General features: G+C 42.6%; 1 protein-coding gene across 1 annotated transcript in view; it reads left to right on the top strand.

Annotated features, from left to right (window-relative positions):
* The first annotated feature begins 11768 nt into the window (after positions 1-11768).
* Positions 11769-21591, top strand: part of slc24a3 (solute carrier family 24 member 3) — a 71325-nt gene continuing 61502 nt past the window's right edge. The window contains exon 1 of the mRNA XM_042064862.1: positions 11769-12332. Within this exon, the coding sequence (XP_041920796.1) occupies positions 12140-12332 (193 nt within the window). The 5' untranslated portion in view covers positions 11769-12139. The remainder of the gene's footprint in view (positions 12333-21591) is intronic.

The following is a 21591-nucleotide window of genomic DNA, read 5'->3' on the forward strand; positions in this document are numbered from 1 at the left end:
CCTGCAATCCAATCCCCCGCACTAAGACATTTTTTTATTTAACTATAATAGTATTTTAACTGGCACCTGGACAGAACTACCCACCAGTGAAACTAAACCGTCTGTAAAAAAAAGAAAAGTAGCCATTACCACAGGCTTCAACTGAATCAGCCCTACTGTTGCTCTCACTAGGCCCAGCAGAGCTCAGGCCTGATCACTGAGATGAAGTCACAACCACCACAGGTTTAGCCTCCTCAGCCACCACAACTTTAGAAGTTACTCCTGGCTCAGATACAGCAAGTGTGACCCCCCTAACAGTATCTGCGCTATTTCTATGACTTTTCCCCTTTAAAACAGGCGAAATCTCGGCGAAAACCCACAGTGCCCTTGTGTGAATCTATTTTGCTCTAAGTAGGTGACCCAAATTAACCTGACGAAGAAGACCCCAAAACTCTATTGAAACGTCCAAAGCGTTGCTCCCCAAAGCGTTGTTCCCGATAAACCTTACCTGTATTGTGTTCTTTTAAACTATACTTATGTGTCAAAGCGAATTCATCAGCCACGACTGCGGCTTCCGCTGCTGTTTTCATCTTAAGCTCAGATATATAAGTAGCGATACGCTCAGGGAGGATGTTTTTAAACTGTTCTAAAACAATCAAGTTAGACAACTCTTCAAATGTAGCGACTCCCACTGCAGAGCACCAACGATTAAAGTGGCTGTTCAGCTCTCTCGCTACCTCTGTGCATGTCTGTTTCTCTCCCTTTCTCCAGCTGCGAAACCGCAAACGATAAGCTTCAGGAACTAACTCGTAAACTTTAAGCACTGCATCTTTTACCGTCATATCATTTTTCCTGTCTGCCACCGGCAATGCAATAAAAGCTTCTTGTGCTCTACCTACAAGAACACTTTAGAGTAGCAACGTTCTCTCCGAGTCAGACCAGCCACGGTCATCAGCCACACTCTCAAATAAAGAAAAGAAAATATCTGGGTCTCTCTCGTTAAACTTCGGGAGCAACTTAACCATGTTGGATATATCAGGAGGACGCGCAGGCCCTCTAGGAGCAGTACCATCACCGTCAGGTAAAAGCTTACCTTCCGCGACAAGTCTTAGCCGTTCTAGTAGACCTACTAGCTATGTAACCAGAGAGGGAAGACCACGCGGATTTTGCCGTATAAAAATATGTATTTATTTAAGTTAAAGAATTAACAACGTAGGTTAAGTAAAGTCAGTATAAATGATAGGTTGGGAAATAAAAGTGTATGCGATATGAGAATTGAGGTGTCGTGCGTAAAGAAACAAATAGCCAAAATGGTGCGGGAGAGGAGGATAAGCGGCGGCCTCCACAACCAGGTCTGACGAAATCTTAAAGCCCACGATCCAGGAAGTAATCACACGCGTCGCATCACACCTGTGCCACACCTGTGCATACCTGTTGAGGAGACGCAAGGCAGGAAAAGAGCAACAAGGAGGAGGAGCCCGGCAGGTCCGTGACAGGTTGTTGCGGCTGACATCCAGCAATAATAATAAAAACGCTACGTTCGCAAATGTACGTACATCTGGCCCTGAGTGTTGCGTTACACTTGTCGCTGCTTAGTGTGATCCCAGGGAGGCTGTCCTGTGCTGAGACTGCGTACCTCTCCCTCTCCCTGGTGGCTCATCCAGCAGTCTAGAAGTTGTACGCATTGGAACTACTGGATAAGACTGTGACTGTGATTTATATTTGAATATAAATATTTGATATATATATTTGATGTATTAATATTAGAAACGTAAAGAATAATTTGATCCTATTTATTCATGTAAAATAAAATTACCGGTAACTAATTGGTTAAGGACCACTTGCTGTAGCCAGGGGCTGGCTGCTTACTTGTAGGCCTATTTGAATCGCTGTGATTGTAGTGGTTTTGGATCTTGAGATCGCATAAGTCTTTGAAAGCGTGCATTGTCATTGTAGTGTATTCACTATGTGCTCTTGGATTTGAGTGTGCCTTTAAACCCTGAAAGTGAGCAGATACCCCCAACTTCCCTGTGTTTCTAATAAATTGTAACCGATTAACCTTTCCCATCTGACTCTTCTTTGGTGTCTGGCAACTGGTTGGTCTGAAAGAACCACACACACACACAAACACACACACCTAAAGCCCGCATATATGCCCACAAACAACAAGATACAAAAAAAACAAGATGACAAGAAAAGATCCAGCCACTGGATAAGTTGGGGTAAGGATTATATTAGGGCTATTACACTACTATTATCCAACAAGAATATTTACCATGAAACTACTCACTTAGCTTTCTAGCCATCTTCCTGGAGTCAAGAGGCTAAGAGACAATGAGTGGCATAAAATGTAAGGTTTATTTTTTACACTGGTCATCAGTTTGGCAACATATATAGGCTACGCTACAGCAATGACAAGGAATGACATTTCAGAATCAGTCAGCTGTTTCCTGACCAAAATGAAAAGACCTACAGTATTTTTTTTAATCAGGGTGTTAGAATGAAATCACCAGTTTCGGCATATTTGTTAGTTAAATAATGTGAAGAGATATCTTTTAAAGAATCCATTTGTTTCAGCAATACAGCTAAAGCTATCCATTCCAGACAACTAGAACTAGCCCCTTTGGCTTTGATGGGCACTTCAGGATTTTCAGCAAGTGCTACCAATGATTGTATGATGGGAAACATTATCATGTTAGTACACTTTTGCAAGTATTCTTCATCAATTAAATCATATTTTTGAGGTGAATTGTCTCCTTGGGTACGTTTCAGGTGGATCCACAGATATGCATGGAAATAAACTCCATTAAAAACCTGTCTTATTTCTTTGTCACTAACACTGACAGGCAGCTCATCTGAACAGTTGTTTTGGATACTTTTAACAATAGCATCTTTCAGTCTGTTCTCATAAAGAGCTGTCACATTCTTCATTCTTTGTGGGTGGTTGGCAATCTGTGGCACGAGCTTCAGGTAGTCACTGATGATGATCCCCAGTTCAGAGTCTTCATTGTCTTGGTCTCGGAACATTTGGCGGATGGGATCAGTGGTCTCATTTGTTCCCTGTCTCAGTTGAGTCGCCAGGACATCAAAAAACAGGGACAGGGCCAACGCCACAACCCCCACATTGCCGAAGGCCACCGTGCTATTACCAAACGTAGACTGTAAACTCTGGTCAAAGTCAACCAGCTGTGCCGACGTCAAAGAACCTCTCACATAGATGTAGTGAGAATGCAGATGGTCAGAGGTGTTTTCTCCTAGGTACCGTGTAAACAAAGGGTACATTGAATAGTTGGGTAGAGCTGGATGATCAAGGTTCATTTGATAAAAATTAGCCTGTTCATGGGTACAATTACCACCCATGGCTGTAGTTTGTTTGGAGGAACAGTTGACACTGAAGCTGTTAGACGTCTGTGTCCCTCTCATGTACTCTCTGAGCTTTATACTCTGTCAGGTCAGGCCAGATCAGGTTTTGGATGCTATGGAAGATTTTTTTTGTGTGTGTGATTCGTTCTGGACCTTGGACTTTGCCGGGAACACATTTAAAGAGTCAACAAACAGTGGCTTATTTCCAACGGGAGACTAAAGGGGTTTTGCTGAGGTTTACAAATGGTCAAATTAAATATTGAAAGTAGGATGCATGTGCATTTCATTTCTGATTTATTTCATCATAGGAAAATTCAAGAATGTGTTACATTTCATCTCACAAATACCAAATGTCAAAAGAGTTATGTATACACACAATATACACATATGTGTGTGTGTGTGTGTGTGTGTGTGTGTGTGTGTGTGTGTGTGTGTGTGTGTGTGCGTGCAGAGAAAGGGAGCTTAAATTACGCAGGGAGACTATGTGAGACCTGTTACAAAGTTTATAATTTAAAAGGTGAAACAGGTACTCACCAAAGACCATAGACTGTTTGTGGAGATACCACCGTTCTTCATTGTTGTTTTTTATTGCTGGGATTTGTTTTTTGGTTCATTCACTGATAACAGAGTATTTTTTCCATCTCCATTGTGGATAACTTTTTTGACCTTTTCTGTTAGATTTATAAGACTGTTTCTGTGGATATTGTTTCGCTTGTGCCTGTTTCGTGCTGGCAAAAGCGTGTGGGCTGCGCACATAGACATTAAACCTACAGCATGGCTTGTTGGACATTAGGTGAATGGGACTGATTGTTGTTATTGTGCAATATTGTTTGGGTTTGAGAAATATGTTAAAAGACCATATATCCATTGCATTCCCTGGGTATCCCTGAATAATTAAGAAGCATTTTCATTAGGTGTATCTCAGTCCATAAGTCTTTTTGTTAATAAATGAGATTTTTGTTAATAATCTAAAAACTACCTAGCAGATTGTTACAATATATATACACAACATGCATAGTACACATATGCAAAGTGTGTGTGTGTGTGTGTGTGTGTGTGTCTGTGTGTCTGTCTGTCTGTCTGTCAAAAACAGTTATTGTGTGCACATCCCACCTTCTGGCAGGTGCAGGCAGGGATGGATTACTGCACGGGCCTACCGGGCCCAGGCCCAGGGGCCCAAGGGGTCAGGGGGCCCTGAAGCCCAAGCCATTGCATGGAATCATTGCCTCAATATCAACAAATCAGGATGTAGGCTATGAATCTGATTAAATTTAGTATTAGTAAGGGGGCCCTTAATACATCTGGGCCCAGGGGCCCGAAGGTTCATAATCCGCCCATGGGTGCAGGACAAAAAATCTACTCCAGTGAAAAAAATATATAATGTCCGCAACACTGCTTTAGACTCCCATATTTAATGTACAATGGCAACGTTTCGACCCTGCTTATTCTACCAGCCCAGCAAGCTTCTCTACCACGTCTTGGCTGTCCTGAGGTTGGTGAGAATCTGCTGGGCCTTTCCTTCCAGACTAGAGGGCCCTTGTCTCCTCCACTAGACACACACTGAACTAGGTCCCCAGTTGAACCTGAATGAAGCATGTCTCAGGGACAACACAATTCATCACTCCCTACTGAGGTGATCCTGACACCACTGGGTCCTGGCTGGGCTGTGGAGGAGTTTCAGGCTGGTCCCAAGCAGGGCTGGGTCTGCTGGTAGTTCTCAGGGAACCAGTTACTGTACGTACACACCACCGCCGACTTGAGCTTCCAAAGAGTCAGGAAGTCATTCATTTTTAATGGAAGCCGGCTTCTCTCAGCTGCAAGAAGCGGCAAATCCGTCGGCGTCGCTCTTTGGGCGTCTTGAGCGTCAAGCAGAAAGTTGAAAGTCAGTCAACTTTATGGTAATGAGTTGTGACGCGGTTCAGCGACCAACGACCAGCAACCAATCCAATAGATGGCTTTTAAATAAAGTATTAAGATAGAACATGATCGAACGTAAAATGCTGTCACGTCAGAGCGGCCAAAGTGTCCAAAGCTTCCCTGTACTTTTTTGACAAGCGTCCTTGACAGGGCGACCAGAGCTTCTTTTGAAGCTCAAGTCGGCGGCGGTGTGTACATACAGTTATGCTGCTGGAATCCACCTAAAGTTTGGTGACACAGAGGTCCCTCAGAACTATTTTAACAGAACTATTTAGGCATAATTTTCAAATTTATTTGAAGATCAAATGTATGCAATTCATATTTATACAACAGGTATTCAGTCAAACTATTGATAACTTTCTGATTGGACAAGAGGCATTCCATAAGTTCTAAAATCTCAGAACATCCCCACTCTGACTCTTTACCACTAGTAATCACTCCGCATTTTGTACTGAAATGTCAAATGAGAATGTTCCATTCATTCAAAGCAACTGAGCAGCAATTCCGTAACGTCACATGTGGTTTTTGAGAAAGAAAATGGAGTGAATGGAGCAAGGTGAATGGTCAGTGATTGGCCTCATGCCCACGACTGACATCCATGTTATCTTATTTCACTAGTGGCATATTGCTTAATTATACACCAGTTATGAAGTTTTTCACGATTGTTTGGATGCACTTAATGAAACTGGGATCCACTTGATCTTAATCTTCTTAGCACAGCAGAAGTCATCTCTTGCAAATTATTTAACACATTTTCATTAGTTTAACTCGTTTCACATTATTTTCCAAAACATTTGACATAGTTCTTTAACACAGTTCTCATACAAAGACTCCAAACTCCATTGGAGATACCTGTTCTATGTTGTTCTTTGAAAGTATGGATTTAAGGCACATTTAGAGAACGTACTGTATTGCCTATTTGGAAGGAAAACAGTCCAAAACCTGACAAGTCCAGGTGTTTATGCTCTCTCAAAACAAATCTGTGATACAGTCTAATATGGCTGCACAAATTCATTGTCTAACTTACACCATGGACTGCAGTACAATGTCAATATTAAAGCACTGGCTAATTCTGTTGGGATTACAGTAAATATTGATAGTTGAAGGAATGTGATTTGTTGATAGTTAGTTATTCGATGGATGTTTTGATGGATGTCTTATAGATAGCGCACTAGTTTTAAACCCATAATAATGCATATTTAAAAGTCAGTGGAAATGCACATGAGTGGCTCATATGTATTTTCAGATTGGAAAATTGTTTATTTTATGAATTAGAAAAGGTGGCAGAAAGCACAATCGCAATGTGAACATGTCCAGTTCCAGAGGAGTGTTTTGCCCAAGATGCATGTAATACCTATTTGGCTTCCAGTGTCCTCAGAATAATAGTGATTATTTTGACCAAGTATGTCATTGTTTTGGAAAGGTGAGTCTCACTTCTGGTAAAATTGTGTTTGTATATCACTTCTGGTAAAATACAGTACAAGTTTACTTTTTGCGCAACTACAAAAAGGTCCAATGTACAAGGGCACTGAAATAGGCTAAATGTGCACTCAGTCAAGTCAATAGTAAACTGAAGCTGATAACTATCAATAATGCAAATGTTTGAATAGTGATCTGTGATGGAAAAGTGATATCATGACACATATGTCCGATATGAAGTGTTGAAATGGAAATTTGTTCTTATTTTCACAAAAGAATGTGCAAAGATGAGTGCTTATTAAGGCCCTGTAAAGGACCTTGCAGGTTGCTATTGATTCACAGAGAATGAGGTGTGTTTATGTCAACAGAGTGAGACAGGCCCTGTCAAATCAGAGTCATTTGACTGTGCGAGCTAATGTAGGTGTAGAAATATGTTTCATTGATGCAAAAGGGTATCAGACAGGTAATGTCAGTCAAATTCATATGCCATATCAAACTACAACAAACACTTGAAATATACATTTTCTCTCTCTCTCTCAATTCAGATCAATTCAATCAATACAATTCAATTCAATAGAGCTTTACTGGCATGACAAAGTGTGTGTGTGTGGGGGGGGCGGTGTTTGTGTGTGTGTGTGTGTGTGTGTGTGTGTGGAGTGGTGTGTGTGTGTGTGTGTGGATGGGAGTGCATGTCAGTGTGTGGCTATGTATGTGTGTATGTGTTTAATTCTTTGTGTGCTTCACTGATGAGGTGAGTCACTTTCTCTATGGCAACTGGCAAGCATGTGCATATCTTACTGTGACCCTTCTCTCTCTTTCCCTCTCTCTTTCTCTTTCTCTCACACACACACACACACATACACACACACACACACACACACACACACACACACACACACACACACACACACACACACACACGATTAGCTGATGTGGGTATGAGGTGTAGTAACAGGACCAGTGCTGTGGGGGGAAGCTGGTGCACACAGACAGGACGTGGCTACTATAAGAGGAGAAGTCTGATGAACATGAAGTCTGATGAAGAGCCGAAGGGCTCAAAACGTCATTTGTGTTGGGGATTGAACGCAATAAATAAATTAAAAAAAAATGTTTTAAAAAAAACGGAGAGCAAGTGTATGGACCTTCTCCGTTATGTTGGATCTTGGACTTTTGGCTCCTGCACCTTAATTTGGATGTGCACACATTCCCAAACTACAATATGAGAGGAGAGGGCCATGAGAGGAGAAGAACACGGCCCACCAATGGCCCCGCCCCATACTCTCATCCTTAGTTGTTTGCTGTGTTGTAGACATGTTGTGCTTACTCTGAGTCAACTAAGTCTATGATAACTGGATGCGTAGCCAAACCTGTCAGTCTGTTTGATTTGATGTCATGTTGTTCTTTAGAAAATGGAGTGAATGGAGCAAGGTGAATGGTCAATGATTGGCCTCTGGCCTCACAGCACTGAAATTGGGTATGAAAATGAGTAAACAGCAAGCATGCCTTAAAACACCTACATAATGTCACTTTATGGACCCTTTCAAGAGAGTTCCATTATCAGCATCATAGTTGGCCCCACAAGACTTCCTTTTTAACATTCCATATGTTATCTTAATGCAGAGGAAGTAGATTGGGGCCCAAATAGAACGTTCAAGCATTGTTGTTGTTTTTATTGTTGAAAGGGTACTAGATTTTCTCTCTACTTTTTTAGTTCTTTCTTTTACCCTTCATTTCCACACTTCCCATTGTGCAGTGGGCCATGAGTAATGGGTAACTTTTGTCCAGCTGCTTTGATGGAACTGTTCTGGCTAAAGCATTGAAAAAGAAAACCTATTTCCATCATTTGATTCACCCTTCAACTGACTTTGTTAGGAACGTAAAAGTATTCCTGTCTGGAATAAAAAGGAAATGATACAGGGGCCCAAGAATAGGCTTCATAGTTTTTTTTGGGATGAGCACAGGGGACATCGGAGTAGTGAAGTAGAAGTGCTCTAGAGGAACTAGCCTTCTGTGACAGCAACGCTTTCACTTTTTTTTGTTCATTCCCACACCATTCCCCCCCACACCACCCTCACCCTTCCCCCACACACACACACACGGGTTAAAGTGGAGGGGAACGGGGAGGAACGCAGTTCCTGCAGCTACAGCTGCAGCTGGGAGAGATCAGAGAAAAGAATACATGGAAAATATCCAGAAATCCGTTCTCTGAAGCCCAAAAAATATGTCCACATAACATTTGATCAGAAAAGATCCAGTGTCAAGTAGGGCGATGTCCCCTTAATTGGCATTTGACGATGTGTATAGGGTAGCCAGACGTCCTGCTTTAGGAAGGACAGTCCTGATTTTTAATGCTCTGTCCTGCGCCCTGCGCAACATCAAGCAGGACGCGTATTTGTCCTGCTTTTTGAGACAGGCTTGAAGAGCGGAGTTCTAGAATCTTTGCTGGGACGCAGCACAATGTCCAATGCAGTAACATATCTAGTCTAACAAATTATTGACTAAGAGCGGTGTCAGATAAATATCTGAGCAGATATCATTGGTTAGCTCTACAAGGCTCTATGTACTGCTACGTCATATGTATTCCAGCTTCATTGACAGAAAGTTAGCCTACTGGTTAGCGCTTCGGACTTGTAACCGGAGAGTTGCCAGTTCCCGAAGTGCCCTTGAGCAAGGCCCTATAACCTCTCACTGCTCCCCGAGCGCCGCTGTAGCAGGCAGCTGACTGCGTCGGCATTAGTGTGTGCTTCTCCTCTCTGTTCACTGTGTGCTGAGTGTGTTTCACTAATTCACAGATTGGGATAAATGCAGAGACTGAATTTCCCTCATGGGATCAAAAGAGTATACTTTATACTTTATACACACACACACCACATATTGAATAAATACAAATACTGTGAACAAACACTTTTTGACTTTTCATTAATATTTTTTCCTATTCACACAAACATCATCTTTAAACTTTAACAGACACCACCCCCCCCCCCCCCCCTTCCCCACCACCCCCCAACATTCAAAATCAATTGTATGCACCATATTGCTATTCACACCATGTGAAAGCTTGGACTCTTGGGAATCCAAAAATGACCATTTTTATGCACAGTCTGTATAGTGCTTTACATTGTCAGATTGATGATAATAATGCCTTCCTCCCCCTCCTCCGCTTTTGGTGCTACCCTGACCTCTGGCTGCAGTGTAGCTGGAGCACAATAAGTAGATGCAACATTGGATACTGAAATATTCACAAGAATCCATAGAAATTGAATCTTCATGTTGTTTTATTCAATATTAGTTGTGCAGATCTATAGTTTATCTTATACACAGCCATTGAACCAAAAAAGTAAATGCAAAAATAGAGACTTTTGTGTAATTATTCCATATTTTGTGTAGTCATTCTATATCAGAACACCTGACATACAATCCAAATAGTCTACAAGAAACCTCAGAGTGTTACCTTTCATTTGAGACCAAGATTATGCTTCTAGAGAGGTTGTTACACAGTAAGGCTTTTATTGTCAGTATGCATTTTGAGTTTCCATAGGGCATTTTACAAAACGCATGAGTATACCTTGGTAAATAAATAATCGTTCTATATTGATCTACTTTTGCACAAAGCTTCACAAGACCTGGTGCTAGTGCTCAGTTGTGTTTCTAAGTCCATTCAAATTACCTAGAGGGCTGAATTGTGGTCAGTTCAGAGATGCTTGCAATCCGGCAAGAAGAAAAAACTATATTCTAGCCTCTGTAGCCCTGTGTCAGTACATCACACAGTTATTCTGATGGTCTCTACTGAAACTACTGTGTCTCAGCTTTCCAAAGAGGTCAAGCATTTGATGGTGGGCCAAATTGGGTGACAACAGTGGCTTCTAGAGTATAAGAACAATGCGATTTTGGGGTAAAAGCCTACAGATGGCCCGTCCGTAATAGTTAAACCACACAAAATTGTATTGTAAATGAAAGTATACCAGAGTCCTATGTACACCATAGTAATTTATTGATATGCCGTATAATGTCCTGCTTTTTGGTGTTATGGAAATGGTCACCCTACCATAGGCACTAATGCACGGCAATATGATCATGGATGGGGAAAAAAACACTATACTGGTTCCATGCTGAATAGTCCTATCCCGTAAAACAATTAGGCCTTATTTCATAGTTTGGGTCATTTCATGCAAAAGTGTTGAACTAGTTGTCCTGTCTAGTATATACTCTCTTATAATCAGCTCCTTCCAAACACAATAATGTGTAACTTTGTCGTTTTAGAATAGGTATGCCACATAGCATAGTGCTACCTTGCACATTGTTCATTTGAAAATATTTACAGTGTAAATTGTCATATAAACAACATGACAAAGAAGTTTGACTATCTTGTTCATAAACAATGGCATAAGGGCATGTCATTTTGATTGCACTGACAGTTTCATTGGTAGATACATGCTTTTAAGACATAGACTAAGCATTTCAGCAAGATGCGTGCTTTTGCAAGTAAACACATGTGATGTGATGTAGTTTGCACTAATTGTTTTGAGAAATGCACTGTTGTGCAAATGTTAATGATCACTTGAGAAATGCACCAAAGTGACTGAGAAAAACTAGCCTAGGCTACTTTAGATGATGAAATCCCCCAGTTCTTTGAACCTGTTTGATGCTTTTTCACTGACATGACATTAGCTATATAAGATGTAAAAAACAGCTGTCAATTGTACACAAGCAATCACATGGATGTACAAAAGCATTTGCTATGTGTTTAAAGTAAGAGGAATTGATTATGATGTGCACACGTAGGCCCACAAGTTTGGAGGTTGAGCCAGCAGTTTTTATAATTGTAATTCTAATCTGAGAAATGCACCAACACGATTTAAAAAAACTGTAAGATGGTAAAAAGGGCACTTGACAACTAACTTGTCTGCCATCGACAATTTTAGGCAACCAACAGGTCGATCCAACAGGTGGCGGCATTGAGCAAATAGACTCTTTCTCCTCAGAGTTGCTTCCCTTAGAAATCTTCGTAAAACGCCCCTCCTCTCACCACCCCTCCGTAATGTTAGGGCAAGGTATTTCACCATCGAGCAGCTGCACTGTATCAAGCTGTCTTTAACGCCCCCCTCTCTTTTGCTCACTCCCCTATGTTCAGCCCTCCCACTACCGTTCACTCTCCAACATCATCTTGCCCACTACGAATCGTGTCCTGCAAAAATCGGCAACGAGCAGACGCAATCAAATGGAGCGCTTCTTCCTTTCGCGATATCTATGTTTCGCATTATCGGGATTTGAAATTATATAGAACAAAACAGCTTTAATGAAAAGCGAAAACATTAACAGCCGCGTGTGAACACTGTCAAAACACCTCTTCCGTGTCTAAACTTTCCCCATCTCGCTCTCTCTCGTCCACCCCCGATCCCAAGAATCTCTTTTTTTGCACTATCCGCGCAGTTCGTTGGGTACTCGCTGTCGAGGTTTCGAAATGGATGGGGTTATCGTTGGCTGGATGCCTAAGTCTGCCGGGGTCCAGAGTTGCCCGCTGCAAGTGATGCTCAGCCAGAGGAAGATCAAAGCGAGGAGGAAGGGGCGAAAGGAGTTGTTCCTTGGACAGATGTGCTTCATGGGGCTTTTGCTTATGGTGGTGTCCGGTTTATCGCGTGTTGCTGAAAGCACAGGTGAGTCCGCACCGATGACGAAATGGAAGGGGAGTGCGTGTCTCAAAGTGTGACATGATAGTTAAACATAGAGATTATCCCTAATTTCATTTTGGTAACGGGTTTTCCATTGCACATGTCAGAAGTTAGTAGCCTATGTCTTGTTTTGTTTTTTTTGTTTTTTTTGCACGAGTTTAGCGTGATCCTCTTTGGGCAGCTTGTGTTTTAGTTTGAAGCAAGACAACACATTGATATAGCCTACAGGTACTGGGTGGCAGCAGCACAATGGATAGGCCTACACACAAAGCCAGTTTAATATGAAGTCCTCTTATCCTTAGTCATTTAAATGTGCAAAAATCAAGATTGTTTCTCTCAAAATGGTCAGTTTAATGTAGGTCTAGTTAGAATTGTGTGCATAGATGCTTTGACATGTAACCTACTGGATGGATCAATTCTGTTTATTTATGCTTATTGGTCTAAATTATATTGTAGGCTTCGTTTGTAATGATTATAGGCATAATTCCTCAAGACTTCAACATTTCACTTGATTCGCTGGAATTGTCCAGCCTGCACTTTCAGCATTCTTGAAAACATACAATGTGGAGTCTTATGTTGATTTCTTTTGAAGTGTAGTAGGCATGCACCTTACATGGGCCTATTTCATTCAGTGTGTTATTGCTTGTGTTTGATTAGCCTATCTTATTCTTATTCTGAAGTCCAAAAGGTAGGTAACCTGATGAATTTCGCCAAGGAAAATTGTAAAGGTTGTATGAACGCTTGTTCATCACTGGTTTTGAAATAATAAACTGTCGAGGGACTTTTTTAATACAATGCTGATATAATGCTGTCCTGAGACCATACTTTTTAACCCCACTGGGATTAACATAGATCATCACAAAGTTCGCTGCAAAAGGTTGTGCTCACACACTAATGTACATTTCTTTTGAGTACCAGATTAACAGATTGCAAAATGGGTGATAAATGTGTCCATAGGGATTTCATAGCAAATTTGTCATTTTGTGTTAATATACAGCTGTAAGAAAGATGCAGAGAAAGGGATACAGCAAAGTGAACACAGGGGAGTGGCAAAGCTGCATTATCCCGCTCTAATCTAAATCGAATGGAAAAGTGAAGTGATGATATCTGTTTAAGTGGTGTGTGAGATCCTGAGTACCTGTTAGTGTTGCTAAACCCGTTAATCAATGGGGTCACCTTCTCTGGGAGAGACAAGTGGACAAGGGAGGTGATGAGTGAGGTGGGTGGGGGGACAAGAACAAGCCAGTTAGCGGCTGAGCAAGGAGATGGGATTCCCTCTGGAGTAACAGGTTCGAGGAGCACCTCCCTCCACTTTGCTGAATTAAGGATTGTGCGTGTGTGTGTTTGTGTGTGTGTGTGTGTGTGTGTGCGCGTGTGTGTGATAGAGAGAGAGCGAGAGAGATATCCCATTTATCACTTGCCCCAGCCCATTTCTTACACACACTCACTGAGGAGCAGAACACTTCATTATTTTAGCCAGTTTTACAGCGCACCGTGCCAGAGCGGTGACAGCAAGCCATTCCCAGATGGATGGCCTTTTCAGCTTTATTCTCCGTTGAACAAATAAATGGGAGTTTGGATCGACAGTGTATTCTCTGAACACTGGAATGGGGAATCACCAGCCATACAGTTTAATTGTGGTCATTGAGGAGGGTGTTCGACATTGATGTATGTTCTTTTAATTTAGGTGGATTTCTGTCTGGAGTATTTTACACTAGCATGGCTTGGTGCAGCATGGAAGACTGTAGCTAGATTAAGATTATAATGTGTTGATCCATAGGCTTATTTCACATGGCAAAGGCAGCTCTATCCCCCATGCTGCTGCCTTCTACTATTGCTAAACAATCTGCAATTCTCTTTGAAACATATTCCTGCAAAGGGGGAGAAAACAGGCCGATCGAAAGTAGTGCTTGAGGCTCAGCAGACCGTATGTACAGTGAAGTCATAAAAAGGCTATGGTGTTTGTGAACCAGTGGAAAACAGAAGGCTTTAGGAATATCTTTATTTTGGGGATACATTCATCAACAAAGAACAGGTAGAGGGTGCTACTGTTGGGTTACAGTAAATTTACAGGAGACACGTTTGTCTGTTTGTCTGTTCCTGTTGTAACAATCACATTTATCTGCTCCTGAACACGTAGCATACCGCTTTCCTTGACTTCACAGGTATTTAGTGGCAAGACTGGCTGGATACAGATGCTCAGTGTGACTGTGTACTGGGGGGGAAGGCAAACACTATACTATTTTTACAAGCAGAGTCAATCTGCCCTGCCACCAACCAGTCTGTAGCCTTGTTGTGTGTGCGTGCTTCTGTTAAATTCCCTATCGGCTAAAGGCATGCTCATTGCCATGGATGGTCCAGACATGACACTGTTGGTAAATGCATCATCAGTGCATGTTTGTTACCTCCGCCAGAAGGTCATGTATTTGGTGTGGTTTGTCCGTCTGTCCCTCCGTCTGTCTGTGTGCAGGACTACACAATCTCTGCCCAATTTCCACGAAACTTGATGGAAAGGTGTAGCATTGTCCAAGGACGAACCCATAACATTTTGGATTATGGGCTAACTGTAGTGTTTTTAGTATCCCTTTCGTATCCATTGCGCCGTATGGCATTTACGCCTGGTTTGCCCTCTAGTGCTCAAACCAATGGAAGGCATTTCTTGACCCAAATAGCATGGTGGAGTTCTCCTGATGGAATGAATGAGTTAATGCAACAATGCAGGATTTTAATACCAAACTGAAGGGTGATATACAGCTTATTATTATGATTGGACAGTGTTTATGTTGACATTTAAAAGCCAGTTACACTGATATCCCAAGTTTGACTTGTATACACCAGAGCTACATATTTGGTGGAGGTCTGCCCTCTGTGCGTGCCGTTTGAGTTGTATATTATGTTGAAGAAATTTGACTGCATCCTTCATGGAAAATTCATGGTGGTTGACATCAATTACTAGCCTAGAAATCTAGACGCACCCTAGCGGCGGCAAATTAATTTGCTCAGCCTGTACGTCTAGTATCGAACCATAGGAATTTCTATTGGCTTAACACCGTGGATGTTCTCCAATCACAGCGCTCTATTTCGTTAGAGAGTCTTAAGGCGGGCTTAACAGGATAACGACATCCTGCGACGGTGAACAACAAGGAAGGTGGCTATGGCGAACGAAGAGCGGTTGATTGAATCGGCGTTGGCGTCAACTTTGGAGGAGTTGGACTTGTGCTTTTCTTTGAAAGTAGAGCAACACAATGCACTTAAGTCATTCCTTTCGAAGAAGGATGTATTTGCCGTTTTGCCGACCGGATACGGATATGGTCGTAGCGCTGGCCTATTGCATGCCTAGGCAGTTTGAAAGACAATTCTCTGCCCGCCCCTTGGATTAAGCAGGTGAATGATTCGATTCCAGACTATACATTTCAATGATATAGGATGGCCCGCCAAGCTAATCAATTACTGGAACTGAACAAATTCAAGAAGAGTGGAGATAACAAAATCCTTCTCTGAAGAAATAAATGAAAATGGATCCTTTTATGGGTGTAAGAAACAGACTTCTCAAACTCAGCGCTCAATTAAATCACTTTTATCCTATCATAATTGGTCATGGCCTTCAGTTATACTGTGGTCATGACATAAAAATGATGGGAATGAAAAAGGATGTGAGTTCTAAAATGACAGTTAAATATGGGCTAATGCTGGAGAAATGTATCAGATAAGTTCATACTTGGGCCTTCTACTTTCCTTTATCAGCTGCCCAAAAAGCATGAGCATTTCTCAGTCCAAAATGACATGGATCCTGTAGTTGGCCCCTCTTGAGTTGTGAGTTATGATATAACAGCAGATCTTAAGCATCACCACCCTTGAATGAGACCAGCTTATCTTTTTTTATCTAAAAGGTGAAAATTACCCTCTTTGTCTGTCCTGTTTGACCAATCGGTTTGTCTGATCATGATGCCTTTCAAACACATGGATCCCAGTGTACAGCGAAGAGTAGAATTTCCCTGCCCTCAGCTTCTTTGTGTGTGTGTGTGTGTGTGTGTCTGTGTGTGTGTGTGTATGTGCAATTCCCTCACTCTGCACCTCAAGCTGGTGTGTGGTGAGCATTCTGGTGCATAATGGCTGCCGTGCATCAGCCAGGTGGGTGCTACACATTAGTGGTGGTTAGTGAGGTTCCCCCATCACTTCAAAGCATTTTGGAAATATTGATAAAGCACTATACATGCTAGTTGTTAGTGGTGTGTGTGTGTGTGTGTGTGTGTGAGAGAAGCAGAAGGGGTGGAGCAGGTCCGTTGGGAGGTTTTGGGTACCAGTAGCTTGAAGTGCCCAATGAGTGGTGATGCATCACAAAGGATGTGAACCCTGACTTTAAACTTCGGCAGTACTGGCTGTGGTGATTATGTTTTGTAAATATGTAAATATTAAGCAAAAAGCTAATTAGGGGGGGGGGGCAGTGTTCTTTGTTTAACTGTTACTCTTTAATGTCCTCATTCATATTGCAAAGGGGGAGCTTTTCAGATTATTTATTTAGGGCAATTCCTCTCTCTCTCTCTCTCTCTCTCTCTCTCTCTCTCTCTCTCTCTCTCTCTCTCTCTCTCTCTCTCTGTGTGTGTGTGTGTTCTCATGCATCTTTGCTTTATGTTGGACATTCCCCAGGAATAACGAGATTTGATGGATAAATGTAACCAGAGGTCAGTTGGTCAATATATGATCAGTGCAGGAATATATGCCTACCTCAATAATTACACCTTGGAGTATTTTTGGCCCAGTTCCCCCTAAATAGAGACCTAATTAATCACGAAGCCTTTTGTGAAGCCGAGGCCTATTCTGGTACCCACAAGGCACTGCAGTCAGAAACAACTAGATGTGAGGGGGGCACAGTTCGATCCCACAGGCATAGGATATGGTGGTGAGAGAGAGGGGCTTTCTTATCTTTCTTCCAGGTTCCTCCTTCTTCCAGGAAGGATTCAGCCTGCTTTTTCTGCACACATATGATCCATCGTGGCCTCCATGATGTTGGAGAAAGAAAGGAATGGAGCGATAGAGAGAGAAAGATAAGGAAAGAGAGAGAGGGTGGTCATTAATTCAGAGGAGAAGAGGCCGCCCTACATACCTTTCCTCTCCTCCATATATAGCCCACCCTAAATGTCCTCATTATGTGTGTGTGATTTATGACATGCCACCATCTTACATGCCCCCCACCAGTACCCCTCACACACACACAGACACACAAACACACAAACACACACACACACACACACACACACACACACACACACACACACACACACACACACACACACACACACACACAGAAAGGGGGTGGTGTATGTGTTGAGAGGAGTCGAGCCCACAAGCGACGCGTGATTGCTTTGGCTTTATGAAGTCGGATAAATCCCCTTCAAATGCTCTCGGAGCAGGGATGAAGGTTTGCCCTCGTGCGGTAAATCAAACGCAACCCCTTTCTGACCCCACTCTGCTGGAGGAGACGGCGAGGTCGAGGTCTGGACGCGAACCAGACAGATGCCTGGAACGGGAAGCCGAGACGCGGAGGATTCAGAGCATGGATACATGGATACATGGATCCCACCCCAGATCCTACCCACTGATACTGACCAAAGACTGACCACTTGGACTGCAGACACCTGTTGCCTTAGAGGCATTGATAAGAGCATTAATAAGAGGAGGTTCTTCCAACCTGTCGTTGTAGGTCCAGGATATTTGCTGTTATATGGCCGCATTCAGCTAGACAAATATACTTGAGATATTAAAATCTGCGACGGGCGAATAATGAGCTTTAAACCTCTAATCTTCTGACTGCCGCTGCATTTATGTAAGCAGTTCTTTGATAGACTGTCTGATTACATAAAGCCACAGTCAAAACTCATTTGAGGCAGGGGTAGGGTTTTATAACTAAACCTGAGAATGAGGGCTGCACTGTGCTGTGCTGAAACGTAGTCCCTCTGCGGGGGATGGAAGCTCCCGTTCTCTTCATGAAGCCTGTAGCTTTTTTTCTTTTTTTCCCCCTTTTCTTCTGTTAATTCAAAAAGGTCATGAGGGTTCAGCCTGGCAAATTAGCAACAGAAGAAAAAACTGTTCGCCTAGCCCTTAGTGGCAAATGTGGGACGACAGTCCATTACCCAGGCCATACAATTTTGGTTGTCTTCCTTGCGGTTGTTTAATTAGCATGGTTTGCTTTGAGCAGAATCGCAAGCTTGTCAGTGCGCTGTGCTGGGTTTTCATCTCTGTTTCAGTGCACTCCCAAATGTGGTGTGAACTTGAATTCATTTGGTGTTACACAAGCATCTTTAAGTTATGGTTTTTAACATCATGCCAAGTCTTCAAGCAACCTGCACAGAAATGTAGAATTTTGACACAGTGTTTGTTTTGAGATAATTTGTGATGGAAAGAGAAACCAATGTTTTTGTCGCAGGTCTCGAAGCCTGATATTGTCTGTGCACTTGCACTCAAGTCCAGCCAAACTGCGGCCAAGCAAACACTCTAACATCATGCCTTTCTCTGGTATTTGTTCCCTTGCTTAAAAAGCTGACATCATTTTGATTATTTTGGCATAGCTAATTTGATTACTGTATTTGCCAAAATAACTGAAATCATAGTGTGTGCCGTATGAGACCAGAGCACTTTAACTCCTTAAATGGAGTGACCCACCATCTAACAATGATTCAACTCGTCTTGTTTGCTATAACCAATGCGCTAAACGTCAGCAAATACACTACTGGTCAAAAGTTTGGGGTCACAGAAATTTCCATTCCACTCCATTATAGACAGAATACCAGCTAAGATCATTTGCATTGTTTTTTTTTTAATCAGGGCAGCAGTTTATAGATTACATTATGTGCTTACATAATTGCAAAAGGATCTATAAGGGAGTGGAATGGAAACTTCTAAGTGGCCCCAAACTTTTGACCGGTAGTGTAGTTATGTCTGGATCTGGATGAGTCTCTTTTGGACCAACCCTGAATCTTCTCTTGTCTCGCATGATGGAAGACTTAAGAGCGGGGTTTGGAGGGACACTTCTAACACATTACCCAGAGGTTCATCACTCCTGCTGGGATAACCCTCCTGGCCTCAAAGCCCTGGCATGGCTTTTTGATGGCTCTGTAGATGGGCATGCCTTTCTGTCGTCAAAGTTGACAGCTCACACTCACAGCAGGAGGCGCGCTGCCACCAGGCGCTAATGAGGTTATTAAGACGCCCGTCACATTCATAAATGGCCAATCACTGATACTCCACTCATGCACTTTAAAAATAGACTCTATTGATCTTTGTGTGTACAGACAAAGGTACAGTAAGAGCTAGAGGCTGGAGAGTGAGGTCAGTAACCCCTTGGAAGCAGTCACAATGTCCATTCAGGGGGCATTCATTCTAATTTTGGTCAAGCGTAACAGCTTTTTTTCAGCTGGTTTTAAGGCAGATTGATTTTATTGATTTTAGAGAGAGATGAAGTAGCCTTAGCTGCTGACATCATACATTGGGAGAGAATGTGTACACACCTGATTTCAGTTTTCCATGGGCGGGGCGGGGGGGGGGGGGGGGGGGACCAGCATTCAGGGTCCCCGCACCCCCCCACCCCTCCCCACCCCCCGGGCCTGGTCCCTTTCCCATCCAGGGCAGCACTCAACTTGCTAATGAAGATGAACTAGGTGATTAACGCTTGGCAGCGCGGAATGGATGTGGAGGGCTAAATTTAACGCGCCTCTGACAGTATGGGAGTGAGGTTGGAGGGTCTCGCCACTGTGTGGAACTGGTGGTGATTCCCCTCATTGTCAGTTCTCCCACCTGCTAACTGGGACATCCTTGCATATATGTTCGTGGGTTGGGCCAGTGGGCCACTGCTACTACTTATACACAGGCACGCATCATTAGTTGAGAGCCATGTTGGGAGACTGAGTGTGTTGAGACAAGGCCTTCTTTTCTTCACGTGCAGTGCACTGTATGGATGCCTTTCCACTGCTGTGGAGCCATCATATAATGTAAAGAACTTAAAGAACGGGATGACAGTATTTTTAGCCTTCTCGCTTTTCAGAAAGTGCTCTCACATGCAATTCAATCACACTACATTTTCTAATACTGTTACTGATGTTTTATTAACATGTTATAAGCCCATGTGCATGTTTCCTTAAAGCTTCAGAAACTAAGTATTCCAGACATGCTCATCCCCCTTTACTATCTCTCTGACTAGATCTGTTTTGATGTAGAGCACAATATGTATGGAGAAGTTGCATAATACTCCTCTGAATGGATAAATAAATATATATTTTGGCATCAAGGTTATGTTTATTTTCGGCATGCTTCGTATCTGCATTCGCCATATTTCTGATTTATAGTTAGTACACACACACTGACTGAAAGACCGAGAAGGGAAGAGAGAGTGCTAGAAAGTAGAGCAGGTTCTTTGCCAAATCTATTTTTTCTCAACTTTGGTATTCCATCTTTATTGTTGTGTTGTCATTTATTTAATCACTGCAAGCTGTCTTGTTGATATGCATCACTAAGCATACAGCCTTTTGTGTTTTGTTTTGGGTAACTGGGTCTTTTGCCACCCTGCCATTCTTCCCCTCTCTGTGCACTGAGTTAGGGTTTGGGGTTGGCTCCCTGCGAGCTAGTTCAATGAGAAGAAGAGCCAGGTCTGCCATAGAACTCAAGGTAGTTCAGATTGGCACCATGCACCAGTGCACCATGTTTGACCATGGTAAGGCAAATCCCTTTGGAATATCTATGGTCAGTTTCATTTTATCATGCTTGGGGATGAGGCTGGTGCAACAGACGCTGATGTTCAAGAAGGAACCCATTAGATACCTAGTTAGTTTCCCTCTCTCCAGTATTTAAATCTCTGTATATCATTTTGCAATGTGCAATGACGTCTCAACACCCATCCTTTGCAGGGATGTCTGTCTGCCTCAGTCTTTGTTTAACAGGGTCTTGCATCATTGGTCATCTGAGCTGTTATGTCATATCTCCATAGTAACCCCCCCCCCCCCCCAACACACACACACACACACACACACACACACACACACACACTGTGTGTACTGAGCATCCTCGCCTCATTGAGCAGGTAATGCTGTTACAACATAACGTCAGAAGCTCACAAGATGTCTGCAGTAGATTTGTCATCCCTAGGCAAGAGTGCATGCACAGTGAGGAGAGAGAGAGAGAGACCAAGAGAGAGATGATGGGATGGAGAGAGAAGCATTCACAGGAAAGGATGCGCTTGTGCTCTCTCTCTCTC

The sequence above is a fragment of the Alosa sapidissima genome, chromosome 16 (genome assembly GCF_018492685.1).
Source record: "Alosa sapidissima isolate fAloSap1 chromosome 16, fAloSap1.pri, whole genome shotgun sequence".
Classification (NCBI taxonomy): Eukaryota; Metazoa; Chordata; class Actinopteri; order Clupeiformes; family Clupeidae; genus Alosa; species Alosa sapidissima.